General features: G+C 41.5%; 1 protein-coding gene across 1 annotated transcript in view; it reads left to right on the top strand.

Moving 5' to 3' along the window:
* LOC108705797 (DNA polymerase alpha catalytic subunit-like) overlaps positions 1-23,177 on the top strand; it is a 125,018-nt gene that overhangs the window by 70,045 nt on the left and 31,796 nt on the right. Inside the window, exons 15-19 of the mRNA XM_041583551.1 lie at positions 18,058-18,212; positions 19,316-19,400; positions 20,025-20,086; positions 21,219-21,308; positions 22,363-22,479. Coding sequence (XP_041439485.1) covers positions 18,058-18,212; positions 19,316-19,400; positions 20,025-20,086; positions 21,219-21,308; positions 22,363-22,479 — 509 coding nt within the window. The remainder of the gene's footprint in view (positions 1-18,057; positions 18,213-19,315; positions 19,401-20,024; positions 20,087-21,218; positions 21,309-22,362; positions 22,480-23,177) is intronic.

Genomic DNA, 23,177 nt, shown 5'->3' with positions numbered 1-23,177 from the left:
TGGGCATCCTGCTGCACAATCAAAGGCTTCTGTACCCCGGCAAATAAAGAAAGAGCCTAAGGCTGAGTTGATTTCTTCTGCTGTTGGTCCTTTGAAAGTGGAAGCTCAAGTAAAAGGTAATTCTAGAAATAATTATGCATTAGTAATAAAAGAAGACTACAAAGGTAAAATAACGTTTACTATTCCATGAAAGCCTTTTCAGATTCCTTTGTGTCAGACTGTTGAGGTGTTCTTGTATAAGATGAAGAATTGGCAGTTATTCATAAAACACCTGACTCAAACATATACCATCCGTTTTGTTTAGTTACCCTTTAGGCCAGGGATCTCCAACCTTTTGTACCTGTGAGTAACATTCAGAAGTAAAAGGAGTTGGGGAGCAACACTAGCATGAACAATTTTCTTGGGGTGCCAAATAAAGGCTGTGATTGGCTATTTGGTAGCTCCTATGTGGATTGATTTACATTGAGGCTCTGTTTGTCAGTACACCTGGTTTTTATGCAGCCAAAACTTGCCTCCAAGCCTGGAATTCAAAAATAAACACCTTCTTAGAGGCCACTGAGAGCAGCAATATCTAAGGGGTTGGAGAGCAACATGTTGCTCACGAGCTACTGGCTGGGGATCACTGAAGTTTAGGCTATAGCAGGAGTCTCGTCAGAGTTTCGATATAGCACCTGCTTCAGGGAAAAGAATCGGTGACAAAGCAGACAAATATTGTAGTGTGACCTTAGTTTTAAGTAGGGATGCACTGAATTCACTATTTTGGATTCAGCCCAACCCCCGAATCCTACACAAATGATTCGGCCTAATACCGAACCGAATCCAAACCCTAATTTGCAAATGCAAATTATGGACAGGGAGGGGAAACATTTTTACTTGTTTTGTGACAAAAAGTCACGTGATTACTCTCCCTACTCCTAATTTACATATGCAAATTAGGATTTTGATTAGGTTTGGCCGAGCAGAAGGATTTGGCCCGAATCCTGCTGAAAAAGGCCAAATCCTGGATTCAGTGCATTCCTAGTTTGAAGGCCATCAATGGAAATTGTGTGGCCGATGCTAAGGAACCGCACCTACTGCTGTGGCGTGTTACTAAATTAATGGCATGTTGCCTTGTATAAAGTTGGTTTTGGTGAAATAAAAAGTAGAATTGTTTGGGTTTGTGATTTAATCTCTTTTAGAAGAGGATTCGGGAATGGTTGAGTTTGATGATGGAGATTTTGATGAGCCCATGGATGAAGACAATGTGGAAATAACTCCAGTTGATTCTAGCACAATCAAGACACAAGCACAAAGCATTTAGTGTGTGAAAGAGGAAAATATTAAAGAGGAAGAAAGTTCATTCATGTATGTATGAAACCTGTTCATCACTAACCTTTTAACATCTGCGAGGCTGTATCTTATTTTTTTTTTTTCATTGTTAGGTAAAATGTGCTTCATCGAGCCTTTTTAATTAGTTAAAAAGTAACATCTAGATTAACTTGTTATTGCTAATAGAAAAACATTGGTAAATGGGAATTCATTCAGTTGAACCCCCAACTTAACGGTTTTCAGGGGACCAGGAAAACATTGTAAAATCCGGAAAAATGTAAAATCAGGGAACTTTTTCTTTAAGTACTGAAAGGATATAAGCACAGGAGTTTTTAACACTTTGAGATACAATATTTACTGTGTTAATAACAAGGGTTAACATTGCCGTGTTAATGTTACACTATGGGGGGCATGTGCAAGTCTCTGTCAGTCACATACACAACCTAAAGCAATTAGTGATTGGTGCAGGACTGTATAAGGGGCAGACTCATTGGAATTGACCATTTACAGGCAGAATCATGGCAAAATATACATCTGGTTCGTATTTTAAACCTCTTTGTTTAAAAAAAAAAAAATAACATTCATAGAGGAAAATGTTGATGTAAAATCTGGGAAAACATTACTTAAAATCGGGGAAATGCACCCATTGCATTATAAACTGGTGGGACCAAAAATAAATATGTAAAATGCGGGAAAACATAAAATCAGGGTACTTAAAATCGCGGTTTCATTGTATATACTGTATGTCATTTACTTTGAAGCTTTTTTTGGCAGCGGTGGCATATATGCACACATACAGGTTCAAGTTTATGCACTTTGTTTTAATTTCAGAACTTCTACTACTTTAAATGAGTCTTGTTGGGATCAAATTGATGAGGCTGAACCAATGACCACTGAAATTCAGGTAGATTCAAGCCACCTACCCTTGGTTACTGGTGCAGACGGGAGTCAAGTTTTTAGGTTTTATTGGCTAGATGCCTATGAAGACCAGTACAGTCAGCCAGGTAAGAGACAGAGTAAAAACAAATGTATTCAATAGTGCAATGCCAGATTATCATATTTATCACTGATAGAACATAATTCTTGTGTTTTGTGGAGGAGTTTCTATAATTTGACTTATTTCTCTCATCTGTAGGAGTAGTCTATTTATTTGGAAAAGTTTGGATCGAGTCAGCTGATGCATATGTCAGCTGCTGTGTTAGTGTGAAGAACATTGAGAGGACCGTATATCTTCTACCTCGTGAAAATGTAAGATTTTTGTTTAATTGGTGCCCTAACTTGATGGAAAATGTTATGAAAAATGGGCTTTTGGTTAAGCATTAGGTGTTGCAGCAATAATGTCCCCGATAGCCGTGTAGAGAGGATAAAAGCTTCTGCTTCCCATAAGGATACTATAGTCGCACAGTCTTTTGTTATAATATACAAGACCATAGTTCACAAACATAACATATAATGGGGAGAAACTGTGCTCAAAAAAAGAAAAAAGAAAATCTGCTGTTATGTTCAGTTTAAAGGGATTCTGTCATGATTTTTATGATGTCGTTTTTATTTCTAAATTACACTGTTTACACTGCAAATAATTTACTCTACCATATAAAATTTCATTCCCCAACCAGAAAGTGTATTTTTTTAGTTGTAATATTGGTGTGTAGGTGCATCTCAGGTCATTTTACCTGGCCATGTGCTTTCAGAAAGAGCCAGCACTTTAGATGGGACTGCTTTCTGACAGGTTGTTGTTTCTCCTACTCAATGTAATTGAATGTGTCTTTGGGAACTGGATTTTACTAATGAGTACTGTTCTTAGATCTACCAGGCAGCTGTTATCTTGTGTTAGAGAGCTGCTGTCTGGTTACCTTCCCATTGTTCTGTTAGGCTGCTGGGAGGGTTTGATATTAATTTATCAGAGCACATGACTGGGGCAGCTGGGAAACTGACAATATGTCTAGCCCCATGTCAGATTTTAAAATTAAATATAAAAAAAATCTCTTAGCTCTTTTGAGAAAGGGATTTCAGTGCAGAATTCTGCTGGAGCAGCACTAATAACTGATGCCTTTTCTAAAAACATTTTTTCCCATGACAGTATCCCTTTAAATCATGTGTGTGTTCTACAAATGTTTGCAGAAGCAGTAACTTAAGGTGGCCATAGATGTAGAGATCGCCAAACAAGCGGATCTCTCCCCGATATGCCCACATTGAGGTGGCCGATATTGTGCTGATCCGATGGTGGGCCCTAGGGCCCAATGACTGGATCGTAATGCATCCGATACGGGCGGTCGGATCGCGGGACCACATAAACGCACAGGATATTTTAACCTGCCTGATCAAGATCTGTCAGATATCGATCTGGGAAGCCCATCGGATGGCCCCACACACAGGCCAAAAAGCTGCTGACTTCTGCCGGCAGCTTTTATTGGTCCGTGTATGGGAGCCTTTAGAAGGCGAGCAACCCCCTGTAGTGAAGCATATTTGGATATACAGTGAAAACTAAATTTTACATCCCCAGATTTTAGGTTTTCCCTTATTTTATATTGTTGTTTTGTGGTCCCACCTATATATTATGCATAATGCATTTCCCTGATTTTACATTTTCCTGGATTTTACATTTACATTTTTACATTTTTTTCTGGTCCTCTGAAAAACGTAAAATGAGGGGTTCTACTGTATATTAAAACTTTGAGTCTGATTGCTAAAATAAATGATCTAGTATGTATTATGCACTTGGCATTTTGTAGCAGTTAACGCCTACATGTATTTCTGTTACAGAGAGTGCAGCTTTCAACAGGAAAAGACACTGGAGCACCAGTTTCTATGATGCATGTATATCAGGAGTTTAATGAGGCTGTTGCAGAAAAGTACAAAATCATGAAGTTTAAATCCAAGGTGGGTTTTTAATTTTTTTTTTTTTTTATTCCACAAATTTGTGTCTGTTGTAGTGTGGTGTTTCTGATTAAAATCAGGTCTGGGTTGGGACTCAAAATAGGCCCTGGCATTTCAAGTACACAGAGGCCCAACCAGTCTCCCACCAGCCCACTCCACAGTGACTGACTGATTGTGGCTGCCAGAAACAAGAGGGATTCACCTCGCACACCCTGGCCTTCAGGAACTCTGCCAGGTGCTCAAATACCAGGAGGGATCGGCACCCCCCCAAACCAATGGCATAAGAAAAAGGCCACGATGCATCGTGTGCAAATAAATCTCTGCAAGGGTTTACCCTGCTGGATCGTGCCCAGTGTGCCATTGCCTTTTTATGATTGTGGCTGCCCCCAACCTTTATTGGCCCGGGACTGGTGTAGAGCCAAAATTTTTGCAAGGACGGGGGTTGCCGGTGGTTCGGTTTAGCGCCTGGAGGAGTCGGCGTACTGGTGTCCTATTCGGCAAGCCACATTAATTGGTCGCTAGGCTCAGCGGCCCACTTCAAGACTGTCCACGCCCCGGCGGTTGAGGACGCATGGTCTATGGCATCTTACAGCCGGCCCTCTGGCAGTTGCCAGATCTCACAGATTGCCAGTCCGGGCCAGAGAACTGCTATTTAACCACTATATAGTACCCTCCTTCTCTGCAATTCCTTTGATATCCACTTGTCTAGATACTAGATAAAAAAAACATTCCTCTAATGACCTCAAAATTTCTTCTTCTCATATAATTTCCCATATGCACCAAGACTCATGGCACAAGTTGTGTTCCTTCCTCCTGTGTTTTTTAGCTTATGGAAAGTGCCCAAAGCCACCTGAAGAGCCTGTTGTTCACGTCAATGGAAATTCTTAAGGTTCTGGCTCAAATTCCAGTTAAACGGCTGACAGGCACTGTTTTCGATATTCCCAAAACCTCCCCTTGCAGTTTTCTAGGCTTGTGCATATGCAGTATAATAGAATTAGGTGCGGACCATGGGGAAATATAGATACAATGGTGGTGTAGCACTATGTAAGAAAGAAGCAGTGCCATTTTTTGCACCTCTTTATAGATCTATAGCAACCCCAGTGTACTACCTTTTACTTGTCCTTTAAATGGATCTAGTAAAATAAGCTTAATTTAATGACCTTTATTTTCATAATTCTCCCCAAAAACCTGTCCTAACATGAATTTGGTTGTTTACAGAAAGTTGATAAGGATTACGCTTTTGAAATACCTGATGTTCCAGCAAGCTCTGAATATCTGGAGGTTCGATATTCTGTAAGTATATATCTGCTACTAGTGTACTTTTTAAAAACATATCTCTCTTATTATGGATTCATAGATGCTACTTATCCCTTGACTGCAGTTATGTTTTGCTGTGGTAAGATTGCTTTAATTCTTCTTTTTTTGCTTCTACATCTCGATATGTAAGAAGTACTAGGTTTTCCCAGGTGCAGTAGCCCTTAGCAACCAGTAAGATGTTTGCCTTTAAACAGGTGACCAGTAAATTCTATCAGCTATAGGTTACTGCACCCAGGCAAACCTAGTGCCTTTTATTCCACAACCTGATGTGTCCAAAACAGTTTTGCTGCAATATTTTTAAGTCATTGATTACGTGAAATTAAAAAATGTCCATATGTTGGGCCTCTAAAAAGGGCTGTTCACCAAAAACAAACACTTTTTTTCAGTTGCTTTCAATCTTTTATTATTATTATTTTTTAATTCAGGCAATTTTTATTAAAAATTACAGCAGAAACAATAGTTTTTTTATGATGATTACAACAGTGACATCCACATCCATTTTCCAGGATGCTATCAAATAACAAAAGATTTTAACATTTAGGGTGTTATTTATCAGTCCGAATTTATCTCAATATTTTCTGCTACAAACTCCGATCAAATCCGCTCTGGTTTTTTACGTTTATTTATTACATTTTCCTGAAAATGTGCTTTGCAGGAAAAATTCAGATTTTTGCGGTTTTTTTGGATTTTTTCATCCAATTTTCAAGATTATATTCCGAATTTTCACGCGAAAACGTCGGGGTATTGCCAAAAACCCAGCGCACATAAAAAAATCATTTGGACTTCTCCCATTGACTTATATGCAACCTTGACAGGTGTGAGATGCCGGATTTTTAGATTCTGACTTTTCCATCTTCAGGGTTTAATAATTCCTAAAATTTGTGATTTTTTAAAAGTCTGATTTTATTAAAAAAACAAAAAAAAAAAAACATTTTTCGTGATTTTTGCATTTGGAGTTTAGTAAATAACCCCCTTAGATTGAGGTGAGGTTTAGTAAACCGCACATTGAAAACCTTAATGTCCTTATGTAGCCCAATCTAGCCATTTTCCCCATATTTTTTGGTATTTTTTAGTGCCACTTCTGGATTTGTAAATAAGGGTTTCTATAGCACAAAGGTGTTTAATCTCCGAAACCCATTGTGGGGTAGTGGGAAGCAAGGAGTCTTTCCACCTGTCTAATGATTTTTTTTTTTTTTTTTTTTAGCAATAAATAAACATTCTGTAATAAAGATGCTTTGTGAAAATGTAAATGTATCGCTGAGCGCAATTCCAAATAAACACGCTTTTTGTGTTCTGGGAAGTTGCACCTCCATGATTTCATCTAGAGTATTAAGCACTTGTGATCAAAATGTGGGTGGAGATGTGCATTCACATACCATGTGTACTAAGATTTCCCAAAATGTAAGTTTAAAGGGAAAGTAAAGTCTGAAATAGAATAAGGTTAGAAATGCTGTATTTTGTATACTAAACATAAATATGAACTTACTGCACCAAAAGTCTAATAAAACAAATAATTTATGCTTTCAAAGTTGGCCACAGGAGGTCACCATCTTGTAACTTTGTTAAACATCTTTGCAAGACCAAGACTGTGCACATGCTCAGTGTGGTCTGGGCTGCTTAGGGATCGTCATGAATTATCAAAACCGCACAAGTCAAATATCTGCCAGAAGCCAATACAGCAAGACTGATTAATAATCAGAGAGTCCTGTGTTGTCATGTAATCTAATGTGGATTTTATAGTTTTTGTATTGTTTAATACTAACTTTCTCCAACTCTGCAGAACCAGTGGCTGCAGCAAAATAATCCTCCAAATAGAATCCCAGTTTATCTGTTTAAATCTGGCTCCAGGATCTTTGTCCCTGCAGCTGGAGTTGAAAACAGTAAAGGGGATGTAAAGCCAAAATAAAATCTAATACAAATCTCTACACAGTCGCCGACTACTCTACAGGAAAACAAACAAAGCTGCTTCAGTTCTGCATGGCTGGCAAAGTAAGGCGGGGGCTCCCCTTGCTGTTCATAAGTATGATTGTTTTCCTGTCCTATTGCTATCCACAGCAGTAAATAACGGGAGAATTTCACTGCAGTCGGGTTTCTTATAAAATGTTACACGTTTTTTAATTAAAGTATATTGGAGATAGGTTTCTTTTTCATTTAAAGAAAGTAAAAATAGGATTTTATTTTTTCGCCTGTACATGCCCTTTAATGTTCGTGTCTCTGGTGTCTCAATCTGGCAGCTCAGTGATCCGGGAGCATCTGAACTGTTACAATTTGCTACATTTAGTTCATGAAATAGTTGATACATTTCTTAGCAGTATCTGTGGAATTTTAGCAACTATAGTATCAATGGAAATTCTCAGGTTCTGGCTCAAATCTAGTTTTCCATTTAAATGACAGGCACTGTTTTCGATATTCCCAAAACCTCCCCTTGCAGCTTTCTAGACTTGGGCAAATGCAGTATAATAGAATTAGGTGGCAGACCATGGGGAAATATAGATACAATGGTGGTGTAGCACTCTGTAAGAAAGATGCAGTGCCATTTTTTGCACCTGTGGGTCTGCGTGAAAAAAGATCTATAGCAACCCCAATGTACTACCTTTTACTTGTCCTTTAAATGGTCCCGCAACAACTAGTAAAATAAGCTTAATTTACTGACCTTTTTTTTTGTAATTCTCCCCAAAAACCTGTGGTTGTTTACAGAAAGTTGATAAGGATTATGCTTATACAGAATCCGATACAGCAAGACTGATTAATAATCAGAATATACAGACTGCACTGGGTCCTGTGTTGTCATGTAATCTAATGTGGATTTTATAGTTTTTGTATTGTTTAATACAGTCTGTATATTCTGATTATTAATCAGTCTTGCTGTATTGGCTTCTGGCAGATATTATTTGACTTGTGCTGTTTTGACAATTTATGGTGATCCCTAAGCAGCCCAGACCACACTGAGCATGTGCACAGTCTTGGTCTTGCAAAGATGTTTAACATAGTTTCAAGATGGTGACCCCCTGTGGCCAACTTTGAAAGCATAAATCGTTTGTTTTATTAGGCTTGTGGTGTAGTAAGGCAGACATTATTTTGATTTGTACTGTTTTGATAATTTGACTATCCCTAAACGTAGCCTCCCAACTGAAGCCCAGACCACACTGAGCATGTGCATGGTCTTGGTTTAACATAATAGTTACAAGATGGTGACCCCCTGTGGCCAACTTTGAAAGCATAAATCATTTGTTTTATTAGGCATGTGATGCAGTAAGTTTATGATTGTTTAGTATACAAAATACAGCATTTCTAGCATTATTCTATGTTAGACTTTAGTTCCGCCTTTAAGGTCTTTGCTTAAACATTTACTGATATTCTTTGTTATTCAGAGTTGAAATATGTCCGTTGTTTTAAAGTAGAATGATGCTTTGCATGAAATGAATTAGGGATGCACCGGATCCATTATTTTGGATTCGGCCGAACCCGCGAATCCTTTGCGAAAGATTCGGCTGAATACTGAACCAAATCCTAATTTGCATATGCAATTTAGGGGTTGGAAGGGGGAGAACATTTTTTTTTACTTCCTGGTTTTGTGACAAATAGTCGCGCAATTTCCCTCCCCACCCCTAATTTGCAAATGTACTTCCTTGTTTTGGGATAAAAAGTCATGCGTCCAATCCGAATCCTGCTGAAAAAGGCAGAATCCTGGCTGAATTGAATCCTGGATTCGGTGCATCCCTAGAATATACCCCAGTGATATGTTGTGAACACTTTTTTATATATATATATATATATATATATATATATATATATATATATATATATATATATATATATATATATATATATATATAGAATATTGTATTATAATAGCACAAGTCAGTTTTTTTCTTTATTTAAACAATCGTAAAGCATTTACAAATACCACCTATTAATTCTATTTAAGTTAAACCACATATGTAAACCAACCCCTGTGTGAGAAACCACTTAAGAGGAGAGCCTAGTGTGATGTGTGGGTTTTGATATGAAAATAATACAAAAATAATTGGTAGAATTCTTGGACATAAGGTTCCCCGCCACATGTTTTGTAAACTGTAATTATCTTATGATACGTTTGTTTTGCAGGCGGACTCACCCCAACTTCCTCAGGATCTAAAAGGAGAAACATTTTCACATGTTTTTGGAACAAATACTTCAAGCTTGGAGCTTTTCTTGCTTAGCAGAAAAATAAAAGGGCCCAGTTGGCTGGAGATAAAAAGCCCACGTAAATATGCTGCTTCATTCTGCAACATTTTTGTCTGTATTTATGTATTCCTGATGATTTCGCTGCAGGTACATTGTCGCATTAGGAAGGCTTTCTTGTGCCAAAGAAAAGGATTAACACAGCAATCCCTCCCACTTGCTTATGTTTTTAATTTAAAGCTGTAATCACAATATTGTTAAGTGGGATGCTTGTTTTAGCCCTTCTTTCCTGGAATAGTAATTTTCTCCAGGTCATCTTGGGGGACACAGGGACAGTGGGGTATAGCTGCTATCACTAGGAGGCAGGACACAACCTTAAGAAAACAACTGACTCCTCCCTCGCTGGCTATACCCCCAGCAGGCGGAGCTTAGGTCAGTTTTAGTTGTGTCCTCAGGAGGTTAGGATGTGATTTGTTTTCAGTCAGGTTTTTTGCTGACACCTGGGGGTTGTTTTGTACTTTTACACTGAGCAAAAGTCCTTATTAACACCCTCCAACGTGGGACCTGTCTCCGGGGTTACCGTTCTTGCACACACCACCCAGCTCCTAAACATGTCCTTCCTCTACAGGAGGAGTACACGCTGGCCGGAGACAGAGAGAGAGAGAGAGAAGACCAGCTCCCAGGTAAGCTTATTGGGCGACTCTTCCCATTGCTGCCCACTCCTCCCCCCTCTCCTGCCAAACTCCGGCAGCCATTGCAGGTAGGCAAGCTTCTTCACGGAAGCCCTGCACAGGGGGGAGGGAGAGTTGGGATAAGGTTCTCTCTCTCCACTACCATGTGCTGGCCTATATACTTATGGCAGCACTCTTACTCAGAAGCGGATCGTCAAACCTCCCTGTTTGGCGCCCCTTCTCCGCCTTGTGGGCCGTTTTCCTCAAGTGGGCGTGGCAGCCCCAGGGAATCAAAGTAACGGCCGCCATTTTCTGGGCTGCATCTATGTCAGCGCATCGCCGAAAGCGGCGCTCGCGCTCTCACAAACTCTCGTGCGATCTTCAGCGCGCCTCACACTGCTGGCGGCCATTTCCTACAGCGCGCCTCCCGCAGAATAACGCTCCTGTTAGAGCAGCCCTCGGGACACACGGGTACAGGCTGTCACACACGCTCAGCCTATACAGCGCTCCTTTTGGAGCAGGGAGGAACAAACAAGCTTAATAAAAGAGCTACTCCTCCTTCCCTGACTGTCTCTAAAGGTTAGTGCACAATTTCCTAACAGGGATTTCTCATCCCCCAGGCACAAAATTACCTCTGGCAATTATTCTTCCACTGGTACCATGTCTGAAGGAACCAGTGACGGTCCTTTTTCCAGGGCAGCACCTGTAGCTTCTGTCAAGTATTTGGCCTGTGCCAAATGCCGCAAACGTTTGACTTCCGGTCACAAAGAACCATTTTGTGCAAAATGCAAACCACACCAATCAGGTGCAGAACCCCCAGTACCTACACCACCTCAGGTGAACCAGGCTACTCAGGCGGAGCCTCTAGTCTCCAGCAGGGAACCCTCTCCTCACAGAAGGCCTTCCACTCCCGAGTGGGCATCTCATTTGGCCACCGGAATTCCCAAGTTGGCTCAATCATTAGACAAGCTGCTTGCTCGTCTGGAAAATCCTAAACCGAGACCCTCTAAGCGTAGAGCCCCTTCTCCTTCCGATGAAGAGAGCAATTCTCCTCTCAGACCATCTTCTCCCATACTAGACTCCGGGGAAGATCACGATCGTTCCGAGGGCGAGCTGTCCTCCGGTTCGGATAACGAGGAGGAACACTCTGCTAGGATCTCTACAGAGTCTGTAGACACTTTGATTTCATCAGTGCTGGAAACTCTCCATCTTCAAGAGCCGGAAGCCTCTAGTGAGTCTTCAAAGTCTCTTTTCAAGAGGCACAGCAAATCATCACCGGTGTTTCCCTCACACACCCAGCTTGATCTCCTCATTCAGCAGGAATGGGACAAACCAGAGAGACGGTTCCAAACCAACCGCCGTTTCTTGAAGCTCTACCCATTCCCGACGGAGCTTACTGAAAAATGGTCGTCTCCTCCATCAGTAGACGCACCTGTATCCCGACTCTCCAAGAATACAGCCTTACCAGTCCCTGACGCTTCTTCATTCAAGGACTCTATGGACAAAAAGTTAGAAAGCCTGTTACGCTCTATTTTTTCAGCTTCTGGCTCGTCCCTTCGTCCAGTTCTAGCTATAGCATGGGTTAGCCGAGCAATCCAATCATGGACTGGCTCCCTCATCAACGCCATTGCTGAAGGAGCGCCACGTCATGAACTTTCACAATGGGCTTCCCAAATCAAGGAAGCGAATGACTATATATGCGAAGCTTCTCTGGACGCAACTCAGGTGATCAGTAGGTCTTCAGCCCTGGCGGTGGCAGCCCGCAGATCCCTATGGATGAAATTATGGTCAGCTGACTTTTCCTCTAAGAAGTCTCTAACTGCCATCCCCTTTAAAGGGAAGCTCCTCTTTGGCCCCGACCTGGACAAGATCATAAGTCAGGCTACAGGAGGTAAGAGCACTCTACTACCTCAGCCTAAGGCACGGTCTTCCTTTCGTAGGGGAAAGTTTTTTCGTGGCTCTCAAACCAAAAATTCGAGATCTTCTCCCCCGAGACAGTCATTTTCAAGCAGAGGGCGCTTTACAAACAAGCAAAGACCTCCCTGGCAGACTCGAAAGCAAACTACAAAGACCACAGACAAGAATACCACTGCATGACGCCGCCTCCACAGGCCCAACGTCAATAGGGGGGAGATTAAAATTTTTTGCCGACGTCTGGATCAGGCTTACCCAAGATTCCTGGGTCCACGAAGTCGTATCTCAAGGATACCACCTGGAGTTTTCATCTCCCCCCCCCTCACAGATTTTTCATGTCAAGACTCCCAAAAGAGTCGAGCAAACGCACAGCCTTCCAGGAAGTCATCTCCAATCTCATTCTTGCAGAAGTGATTGTTCCTGTACCCAGCAGCGAGCTCTTCAAGGGTTACTACTCAAACCTATTTGTAGTTCCCAAGAAGGATGGATCAGTCCGCCCCATCTTAGACTTGAAAGAACTGAACAAGTTCATTCGACCGCGGAAGTTCAAAATGGAGTCCCTGAGATCTGTCATAGCGGCAATGTCCCCAGGCCAATTCCTTATGTCCCTCGACATAAAGGACGCCTATCTGCATGTACCCATTTTCCCTCCGCATCAGAAATACTTGCGTTTTGCTTTCCACAACCACCATTTTCAGTTCACAAGTCTCCCATTCGGCCTCACCTCGGCCCCTCGGGTCTTTACGAAAATCATGGCGACAGCCACAGCAGTGATTCGCAACGAAGGAATCTCCATCACTCCCTACCTGGACGACCTATTAATCAAGGCACCGTCCCTCCAGGAGGCCCAAAGGTCGCTACAGATATCCATAGACAGACTGCAGGATCTAGGTTGGGTTCTGAACCTCAGCAAGTCCTCTCTGATGCCCAACCAATCCATGATCTTCCTAGGCATGAGATTCGACACACAGACACGACGGATATCCCTCCCTCTGGAGAAGATAATCCACCTTCAAGGTCTAGTGAAAGCACTGCTTCAGAAGCCACGTCACACAGCAAGATTCTGCATGAAGGTACTGGGAGTCATGGTCTCTACCATAGAAGCAGTACCATTTGCCCAATTCCACCTCAGGGAACTACAGTGGAACATTCTCAACACTTGGAAACGAAAATCCTTACTACAGGAGATTCCGCTATCTCAACAAACGCGGACTTCCCTCCTTTGGTGGTTGCAAGCTCCCCATCTCACCATAGGAAGAAATCTAGGGGAACCCTGTTGGCGCGTTCTGACGACAGACGCAAGCCTCTTCGGCTGGGGGGCAGTTCTCGAGGGAAGATCAGCCCAGGGAAAATGGAGCCTAGTCGAAAAACAGTTGCAGATCAACCTGCTCGAGATCCGGGCAATCCGACTAGGATTACTCCACTGGCAACAAGACCTAGAGGGCCAAGCCGTAAAGATACAGTCGGACAATTCCACAGCGGTGGCTTACCTCAACCACCAGGGCGGGACACGAAGCAGAGGAGCACTCAACGAAATAAAACTCATATTTCAGTGGGCCGAGACACACCAGGTCCAGCTGTCTGCCATCTACATTCCAGGGTTGTTGAACTGGGAAGCAGACTTCCTAAGCCGACAGTCCCTGGATCCAGGCGAGTGGTCGCTCAACGTGGAGATCTTCCAAGAGATTACCAGAAGATGGGGGCTACCAGAGGTAGACCTGATGGCAACCAGGCACAACAGACAGGTTCCAGCCTTCCTGGCACGGTACAGAGATCCTCTGGCTATAGATGCGGATGCTCTGACGGCCGACTGGCCCTTCAGTCTGGCCTACGCCTTCCCACCTCTGCCTCTCATACCACGAACCATCAGGAAATTACAACGAGAACGGACCACCCTCATTCTGATAGCTCCGAGGTGGCCTCGACGAGCGTGGTTCACAGATCTACTGAACCTCTCCTTGGAAAAGCCATGGACCTTGCCTCCACTTCCGGACCTTCTCACTCAGGGTCCCATCAGGCATCCGAATCCAACATGTCTACATTTGACGGCATGGCTCTTGAGACCGAAATTCTAACCCAGAAGGGTTTCTCCAGAAATGTTGCACGCACGATGTGTGCAGCCCGGAAGCCGGTTTCCGCTAGGGCTTACCACAGAGTCTGGTCCACTTACCGTCAGTGGTGTATTAGACATAAGATGAAGTTCAGACTGCTATCCATTCCAAACATTCTAGAGTTCCTGCAAGAAGGCCTCTCCATGGGCTTGTCCTTAGGTTCTCTCAAGTCGCAACTATCAGCTCTATCTGTACTCTTCCAGAAACGGCTAGCATTGCTTCCAGATTTCAAGACATTCATGCAGGGGGTAGCTCATATAGCTCCTCCCATACGAGCTCCAGTCCCCCTCTGGGATCTAACCTTAGTTCTTCGAGCTTTACAAGACCCGCCTTTTGAACCACTTGGATCAGTGTCTCTTCAGTGGCTTACCTGGAAAACTGTTTTTCTCATGGCTATCGCTTCAGCAAGACGTGTCTCGGAGCTCAGTGCTCTTTCCTGCAAGGTGCCCTACCTAGTTATCCACCACGACAGGGCTGTCCTACGCACCATCCCATCTTTTCTGCCGAAGGTTGTCTCAGAATTCCACCTGAATCAGGAAATAGTTCTTCCCTCCTTCTGCCCCGCACCGGCCAACCAGAAAGAGAGGGCACTGCATACTCTGGATCCTGTGAGGGCTCTGAAGTTTTACTTACACAGAATTCAAGACATCCGCAAGTCTGATTCGCTATTCATCATTCCCTCAGGGTCGCGTCAAGGCGCTCCAGCTTCAAAACAGACTATATCTCGTTGGATTAAACAAGCTATTCACAGAGCATACACAGCAAGGGGCAAAACTCCTCCAAGCAGTCACAGCCCACTCCACCAGGGGTGTGAGTACGTCCTGGGCGTTTAGAAACCAAGCTTCGGCTGAACAGCTGTGCAAAGCAGCGACGTGGACCTCAGTCCACTCGTTTTCCAAATTTTACCATTTTGATACCTTTGCGGTCTCTGACACTCGCTTTGGCAGAAGGGTGCTTCAGGCCGCGGTGGTTAGCTCTACATAGGCCTCTTTTCTCCCACCCGGTTCTTATTAGGGGACAGCTTTGGTATGTCCCCACTGTCCCTGTGTCCCCCAAGATGACCTGGAGAAAAGGAGATTTTGTGTACTCACCGTTAAATCTTTTTCTCTTCGGTCTCTTGGGGGACACAGGGCTTCCCTCCCTGGATTGAGGCCCTCACTTCCGTCAGACATGATACGGTTGTTTTTTCTATTATAGTTAAAAGTTATGATTATCTTATATCCTGTTGACTTTGGTACAAACTGACCTAAGCTCCGCCTGCTGGGGGTATAGCCAGCGAGGGAGGAGTCAGTTGTTTTCTTAAGGTTGTGTCCTGCCTCCTAGTGATAGCAGCTATACCCCACTGTCCCTGTGTCCCCCAAGAGACCGAAGAGAAAAAGATTTAACGGTGAGTACACAAAATCTCCTTTTCTTTTCTTTTTTTTTTCACAACATGTTTTATTTGTCATTTTAAAAGTGCCATTAGTGAACCTAAATGTTTAAAAATAAAAGGCTAATCACACAAAAATGCTTAAGTACAAATCTGCAATGTTGTTTCAGAGCAGAAGCGTCTTTCCAAGAAAACAATATGACCAGCAGGGATGGGCGAATTTGACCCGTTTTGTTTCGCCAAAAATTCGGTGAAATGTCGCAGAAATTATTTTGTTGCGCGTTTTTTTGTTTTTTTCACGCACGTCTCCATACAAGTATATGGGCGTCATTTTTTGGGTGAAACGAGGCGAAAAAATTCGCCCATCCCTAATGACCAGTTGATAATATCTTACTTAGAGAACCCATACACCTCCTACCTATGGACTTGAATATTACATTATTTGAAAAAGATAACCTTAATCTAAGGGATCTTTAAAGTAGTTCTTATCCTCAATACTTAGAGGCACATTTATCAAGGGTTGATTGATTTCAAATTCATGTGAGTTTTTTTTTTTTTTTTTTTAAACTCACTTAAATTCGGATGAATTTGAAATTCGACTGAGGGAAATGTATTAATCAAATCGAATTGTAAAAACTAGGACGACAAAAAAAAAGTTAATGTCAGGAAGACTGCAAACATCTCCAAATTGCTCACTGGACCTCTCCCATTGACTTATACAGCAGACAGGTTTTAGGTTGTGAGTAGTCAGATTAGAATTCTTAAAGGAGAAGAAAACCCTGTAGAAAAAAACTCGTACCCCCACCCCACGTAGACCTCCCCCCCAGGCTAACTGCCCCCCGGGGAAATGCCCCATACTTTATACTTACCCCTCATTTTCTGGCAGTGGACTTCATGGCATCCGTAAATTTTTTTTTTTTTTTAAAAACGTCAGTTTGGATAATTTCCTCGTCAAATTTGACAGTTTTGACCATAACTTACTAAATCTACCCCATAGTAATGTGTAAACCGTGCCTTGTGGTTTCAAGCTAAAAAGGGTTTTAAAATATGGCCCATGGGTAAATTATTCCAGCCTGATACTAAAGCGTAACCTAGGAATTTAAACCTGTACATTATAAAATTAACTTTAAAAGCCTTTCAGTACATTAAGCCTGAAGCCTTGTTCAACATGAGTGCAATGAATTGGGCTTGTTTTGAACATTGCCTGTTCTTTTAATGTGACAAAATCTGTGCTTTGTTATATCAAATCAGGGCACAACAAGGTCAATTAAAACTATTCTATTAGTTTTTTTTTTGTGAGTGAGATATCTAGATTCCCAGGGCACAAATAATCACCTTGCATAATGGACTCCTAACAACAAAAAGGGAAGAGGGTTTTATACTGGTAATCTTATTATCTACCTTGCAAGGACCAAATATGTTATAGCCCCAATAGCCTGTTTTCCCTGTTTAAATCAAAATTAAACAGGGAATTAAAAAAAACAAACAAACATTTTTCTTGATTTAGGGTGAGGCTACACTGGGCGTTTTGGGGAGATTTGGTCGCCTGGTGACTAATCGCCTCGTTTTTGCGGCGACCAATCTCCCCAAACACCTTCCCTCACTCTGCGCCGGCTAAAATGAAAAATACGCCGGCGCTAATCACAAGCTGCGATTTGTTTTCCGAAGTCGGCCGAAATTGCGGGTGACTTTGGAAAACTAATCAATGCGTGTGATTAGCGCCGGTGTTTTTTTCATTTTTGCTGGCGCAGAGTGAGGGAAGACGTTTTCTCAAATCTCCCCAAAACGCCCAGTTTGGCCTGACCCTTAAAACAATAGGCAACATTTTTGTTCAGCACAAACCATGTCTATTCACTCACAACTGCTGCAGGTGACATTACAATTTACTTGCAGTGGCATAGTTTGCATTTCAGGCTGCAAAGCAAAGGTGAAGGAAAACTTGCAAATCTTCCCGTTCATGTTAACAACACTTTGCCTTAGAATTATGTTAGGGTTACAAGAGTTGCCCAGAGATCATAGTTCAGTTAAAGGCATATTAACAAACACTTGCCCCCATATTTAATAAAAGGCACTACGTTTGCCCAGGAGCAGTAACCAATAGCAACCCTTAAGATGCTTTTAGACCGTTGACCAGTAAATGCTTGGTGCTGATTGGTTGCTATAGTATACTGCATCTGAGCAAACTTAGTGTCTTTTATTACATGATGCCATAGGTATAGTAACTTCCAATAGTATCTGGCAGAAGACTGATTTTTCTGAAACTATGAATTTATATTCATTGTGTTGGAAAGAAACTGGAGCCATTTTGTTTTTCTCTCTTTTGCAGAACTGTCCAGTCAGCCCATGAGCTGGTGCAAGGTTGAGGCAGTGGTGACGAGGCCTGACCAAGTGAGCGTTGTGAAGGATCTCGCACCTCCTCCTGTCGTTGTTTTATCTCTCAGTATGAAGACCGTGCAGAATGCAAAGACTCACCAAAATGAGGTTACACTTCTAATTTCATTTGAAAAAAAAAAGATGAACTACCATTCATATTTTCTATTGTTTACAAGTAACCATGTTTTGGCTACAAGACCGAAAAAAGTTGTGTACAGTATCATTACTTACAGCAGTACAATCTTCTCCCACTAGGAGGCAGGATATTGCAGTGATATCAGAATTGTGACCTCTTCCTCTCGCCTTTTACCCCTCTTGCTTAGCTGGTAAAGCTCTGTTTTTTTTCCAGTGTCCTCGTCATTGGAGGTTAGGGTTGGCCAGACTCTCCCAGACTGACGGTGCAATCTTGCATTAGAGTTCTGGACCTCATGGTGTCTTTCATCGAGGCAGTCCTCTTTGCTTGGATCCATCTCTGGTAGGGATGCAACAAATCCACTATTTTGGATTTGGCTGAACCCTTGAATCCTTTGCGAAAGATTTGGCTGAATACCGAACCAAAATAGAATCCTAATTTGCATATGCTAATTATGGGTGGGAAGGGGAAAACATTTATACGTCCTTGTTTTGTGACAGTCACATGATTTCCCTCCTGCCTCTAATTTGCATATGCAAATTAGGATTTGCATTCTCTTCAGCCGGGCAGAAGTATTCGGCCGAATCCGAATCCTGCTGAAAAAAGCCGAATCCTGGATTCGGTGCATCCCTAATCTCTGGCCCCTACAGGCAGCAATTCTCAGGAGCTGTTACTGGCTATCCCTGCTCCAGGGAATTTGATATACCCGTTTTAAGAATTAGATATTTAATTTTTTAATTCAAACTCAGATTTTTTTTTTCGAGATGTCGCCAAAATCCTCAAATTGGTTAAGACTAAATGGAACACTGGAACTGGGATTAAAGCATTTGAGACTTCTCAAGATACCTCAACTTTTTTTTTTTTTTTTAAGGTTTTTATTTTGCATTACAAAACAGTAAAGAAAACCAAGGACAAAAATATACCACAACATTATTAAACATGACACAATTGTTGTACAGTACTAAAGTCAAAATATCTTTTAGTGGTTTGGGGACAGAAGTCTGTGCGTGAAATGAAACATTTTTTTTTTGTTGTTTTCTTTTAACCTCTAATCTAATCCGTAGTCTATGTATTTTAGATTGTGGCAATAGCTGCTTTGGTTCATCACACATTTCCTCTTGATAAGGCACCACCCCAGCCACCTTTCCAAACTCATTTTTGTGGTAAGTAATACACTTTGGAGAAGTAATGTCATTTACTATGTTTGTTTCTCCAGCTGTGTAAAATGTTTGTATACTTTTTTTGTATTGATCCCCTGTTTGTGTGTAGGTGAAAAAGGGTTGAGATATGCACGTGTTTACTTATAGTTGCATAATTAATACTGAATTGATACTGAAATGTTTGGGAATACTTCACAAATTCCATGGAGTATGTTGTAGTTTTACACATGACCGTACACACTCTAACGTCAATATCTTTATTCTAGTTGCATTTGGGACAGGCAAATGTGATATAATATTTCAGTGTTGTGTTCTGTGCTGCTGTGACATCTGTCACAAAAAAAGTGTAAGATTTTTATTGTACTCTGTGTAGTATATTAGAGTTGCATGGTGATATCCTGCCAAGTAACCATTTTGACCTCACCCTCTTGTATCGTCATGGAACTACTTGATTACTTGTGATACTTTGTGATACGGTAGGGCCACATCAATAAGTAGGATGCCGCCATAGTTTTCTACAAAAAAACTATATATGTAGGACCCACCATGAATTAGAATTATTAATAAAGGACAAGCCACAGACAATTATGTTTTTATCATTTTGTGTTTTCCCTTCTTTTCTTTCAGTTCTGAGCAAACTTAATGACTGCATTTTCCCATATGACTACAATGAAGCAGTGAAACAAAAGGTAATAGGCCGTTATTTGAAATCTTCAATAAGTACAGGCCTTTTAGTCTTCCACCCATGTTCCCCTGAGATCTCCTTAATGTTTTTTATGTAAGCTCTGCTTTAGATACATTTCTTAAAGGAGAATTCAACCGTTAACTTAAAAAAACCCTACCCTCCTACCCCCATCCTAGCTGCCCCCCCCCCCGGGGAAATGCCCATAACTTTATACTTACCTCTGTGCAGATTCTGTGATCGTAGTTCACTGCAGTCATCTTCCGGGTCTTCGTGTCCTCTTCAGGCTCTACAGCAATTTCCGTCCATTTGGGCACATGCATAGTCGTCCCAAACCGTAAATTGGTCCATCTGTGCATGCGCCATTTCTCGGTCTCGGCCACAGAATACCGAAGACCCGGAAGATGGCTGCCTTGAACTGCGATCCCTGAATCTGCACCGATGGATAAGTTAAAAAGTTAGGTGCATTTCCCCCAGGGTGGGTGGGTGGTTGTAGCTAGGCTGGGGAGGAGGGGTGTCTACGTAGAGTAACGGGGTAGGGTTGATTTCTCCTTTAAGCATTAGCCTTTCCTTGGAACCCCTAGGAGGTGGGACTCCCAAAACAAGCCTCCTCCCTCTAAGCTATACCCCCAACACAGCCTCACTAATTAGTTTATGAAATGTCCTCAGGAGGTATAGACCAAGCTCTCAGAGGCCTGCAACAGAGGATATTACCATCTCATGGATTGTATACTATCTGATTTTTAATGCCAGGAGTTGGCTTGTTTGGCACCAATAACTTATCTTTTGATGTGATAGCATTAAAGGAGAAGGAAAAGTTAAAACTAAGTAAGCTTTATTAGAAAGGTCTATATGAGTCCTCTGTTAAAAGAAACACAGCATTTCATTCCTTCTGTTCTGTACACATGGGCTTCTGTATCAGACTTCCTGTTTTCAGCTGAAACCTCCAGGGCTTGGGTTTGAGCATGCTCAGTTTGCTCTTCTTCCCCTCCCCCACTCCCTGCTGTAATCTGAGCTCAGAGCTAAGGGAGAGACTTGGGCAGATAGTGATGACACAGCAAGCTAATATTGTCAGCTGCTATTCTTAATACAGATACGGCGTCTACAGCGGTTTTATTTTGTTTTTCTTTTCTTTACAGAATGCCAATATTGAGATTGCGTTAACTGAACGAACTCTACTTGGGTTTTTCCTAGCAAAAATTCATAAAATTGATCCAGATGTTATTGTAGTAAGTATTACTTTTTGTCATCTTGTGTCCTGTACATTTAGTAACAAATCTATATTAATTTCTAAATTAGTGATGCAAATTAACCAATTAGGGGAGCAGTGTTACAGCCAACTTAGAGCTAGGAAAGATAGGTTAGTGGGTTTCTATACCATCAATCTACTAAAGCAGAAGGAATGGTTAAAACTAAGTAAGCCTTATCAGAAAGGTCCACCAAAAAACAGTGTACTCTCAAAGTAGTGCTGCTCTGAGTCCTCTGTCAAAAGAAACACTGCTTTTTTTCCCTTCTATTGTGTATACATGGGTTTCTGTATCAGACTTCGAATTTTCAGTTTGAACCTCCAGGGCTAAGGCTTGAGCATGCTCAGTTTGCTCCCCCCCCTCCCTTCTCTGACATAATCTAAGTCCAGAGCTATAAGTGAGCAGGAAGAGACTCAGGCAGGAAGTGATATCACACCGAGCTAATACTGCAGCTGCTATCCTAAACAAACAGAGAGCTTCTAGAGCTTTTTACTCTGGTATGGTAAAACATTCTTTTATTATTCAGAATAAATATAGCTTTCTAGCTTGCACTATTGCAGCTAATCTATTGGTAAAAAAATGCCTCTGTATCTTTCCCTCTCCTTTAAGTAGAAGGCACTGAATGATTCCAGGTATTAACAATTTGACAAATGCAAATCAAGAGCAAAATAGATATATGGGGTTTTAAGAAGCATGGCTGTTTTTTAAGGCTCATTCAACCTATATTCTATATATACAGAAATCTATCTATCTATCTATCTATCTATCTATCTATCTATCTATCTATCTATCTATCTATCTATCTCTCTCTCTCTCTCTCTATCTATCTCTCTCTCTATCTATCTCTCTCTCTATCTCTCTCTCTATCTCTCTCTCTATATATCTCTATCTCTCTCTCTCTCTCTCTCTCTCTCTCTCTCTCTCTCTCTCTCTCTCTCTCTCTCTCTCTCTCTCTCTCTCTCTCTCTCTCTCCCTCTAGCTCTCTAGCTCTCATCTCTGATCTCTCTTATCTTCTAATAAATTCCTTTTCTTAAAGGGCCATGACATTTATGGTTTTGATCTTGAAGTGCTGCTTCAAAGGATTAACTCATGCAAGGTTCCATTCTGGTCCAAAATTGGGAGACTGAGAAGATCTGTTATGCCAAAACTTGGGGTAAGGATATTGGTACAAACAAAATATGTAATAAAAACACTTTAATGTGATGATAAATCATTTAAATGGCTGTCCAGAAATTTTATTCAGAGAAGTCTTAAAATGAACCATATTCATTAAAAAAAGTAAAAAGAGCATAACTTTATAGTCTAAGATAGACCTGATTCATAGATATCGATTTAGTTCATAGAATGCCCATCCTGCATGTAATATTGAAGGTTACATATATATAGATTTTAAAAGGAGTCGTCCAAATGGGTTATGTTCTCGAACAGTATTTGACCTTTTTTTACGGGGCCCAGATTAAATATGGGTGTAAATTTCGTGGCCTAAGATATGGTTGAAATATTTGCCTTGCTTTGCCTCATTTTTAGGAAGATTAAAGACAAAAACTGAGCAGGTTGAAATGCAGGTGACCTGGCACAGTAACCACTTAAGATTCTTAGCCTTGCCACCTGGTTTTGCTTTATAAATTGCCAGTCTGCTTACTACCTTGGGTGCAACCAACTGTGCTTTTGCCCCTTACCATAGTGCTTTACTGGCATTGTCTCATTTGTGCTATAGAAGGTCCAGTGCTTGTATTACAAAGAAGGGAATAATCTGTGGTTGTGCATTAAGGTTATTTGTTTCATTTTAAATAGACCATTTGTAAAACTGTTCTTTTTAAATGTTTAAAGGAAAACTATACTCCCAAAATG

The sequence above is a fragment of the Xenopus laevis genome, chromosome 2S (assembly GCF_017654675.1).
Source record: "Xenopus laevis strain J_2021 chromosome 2S, Xenopus_laevis_v10.1, whole genome shotgun sequence".
In the NCBI taxonomy this organism is placed as follows: Eukaryota; Metazoa; Chordata; class Amphibia; order Anura; family Pipidae; genus Xenopus; species Xenopus laevis.
This window is presented reverse-complemented; position numbering and strand designations above follow the sequence as displayed.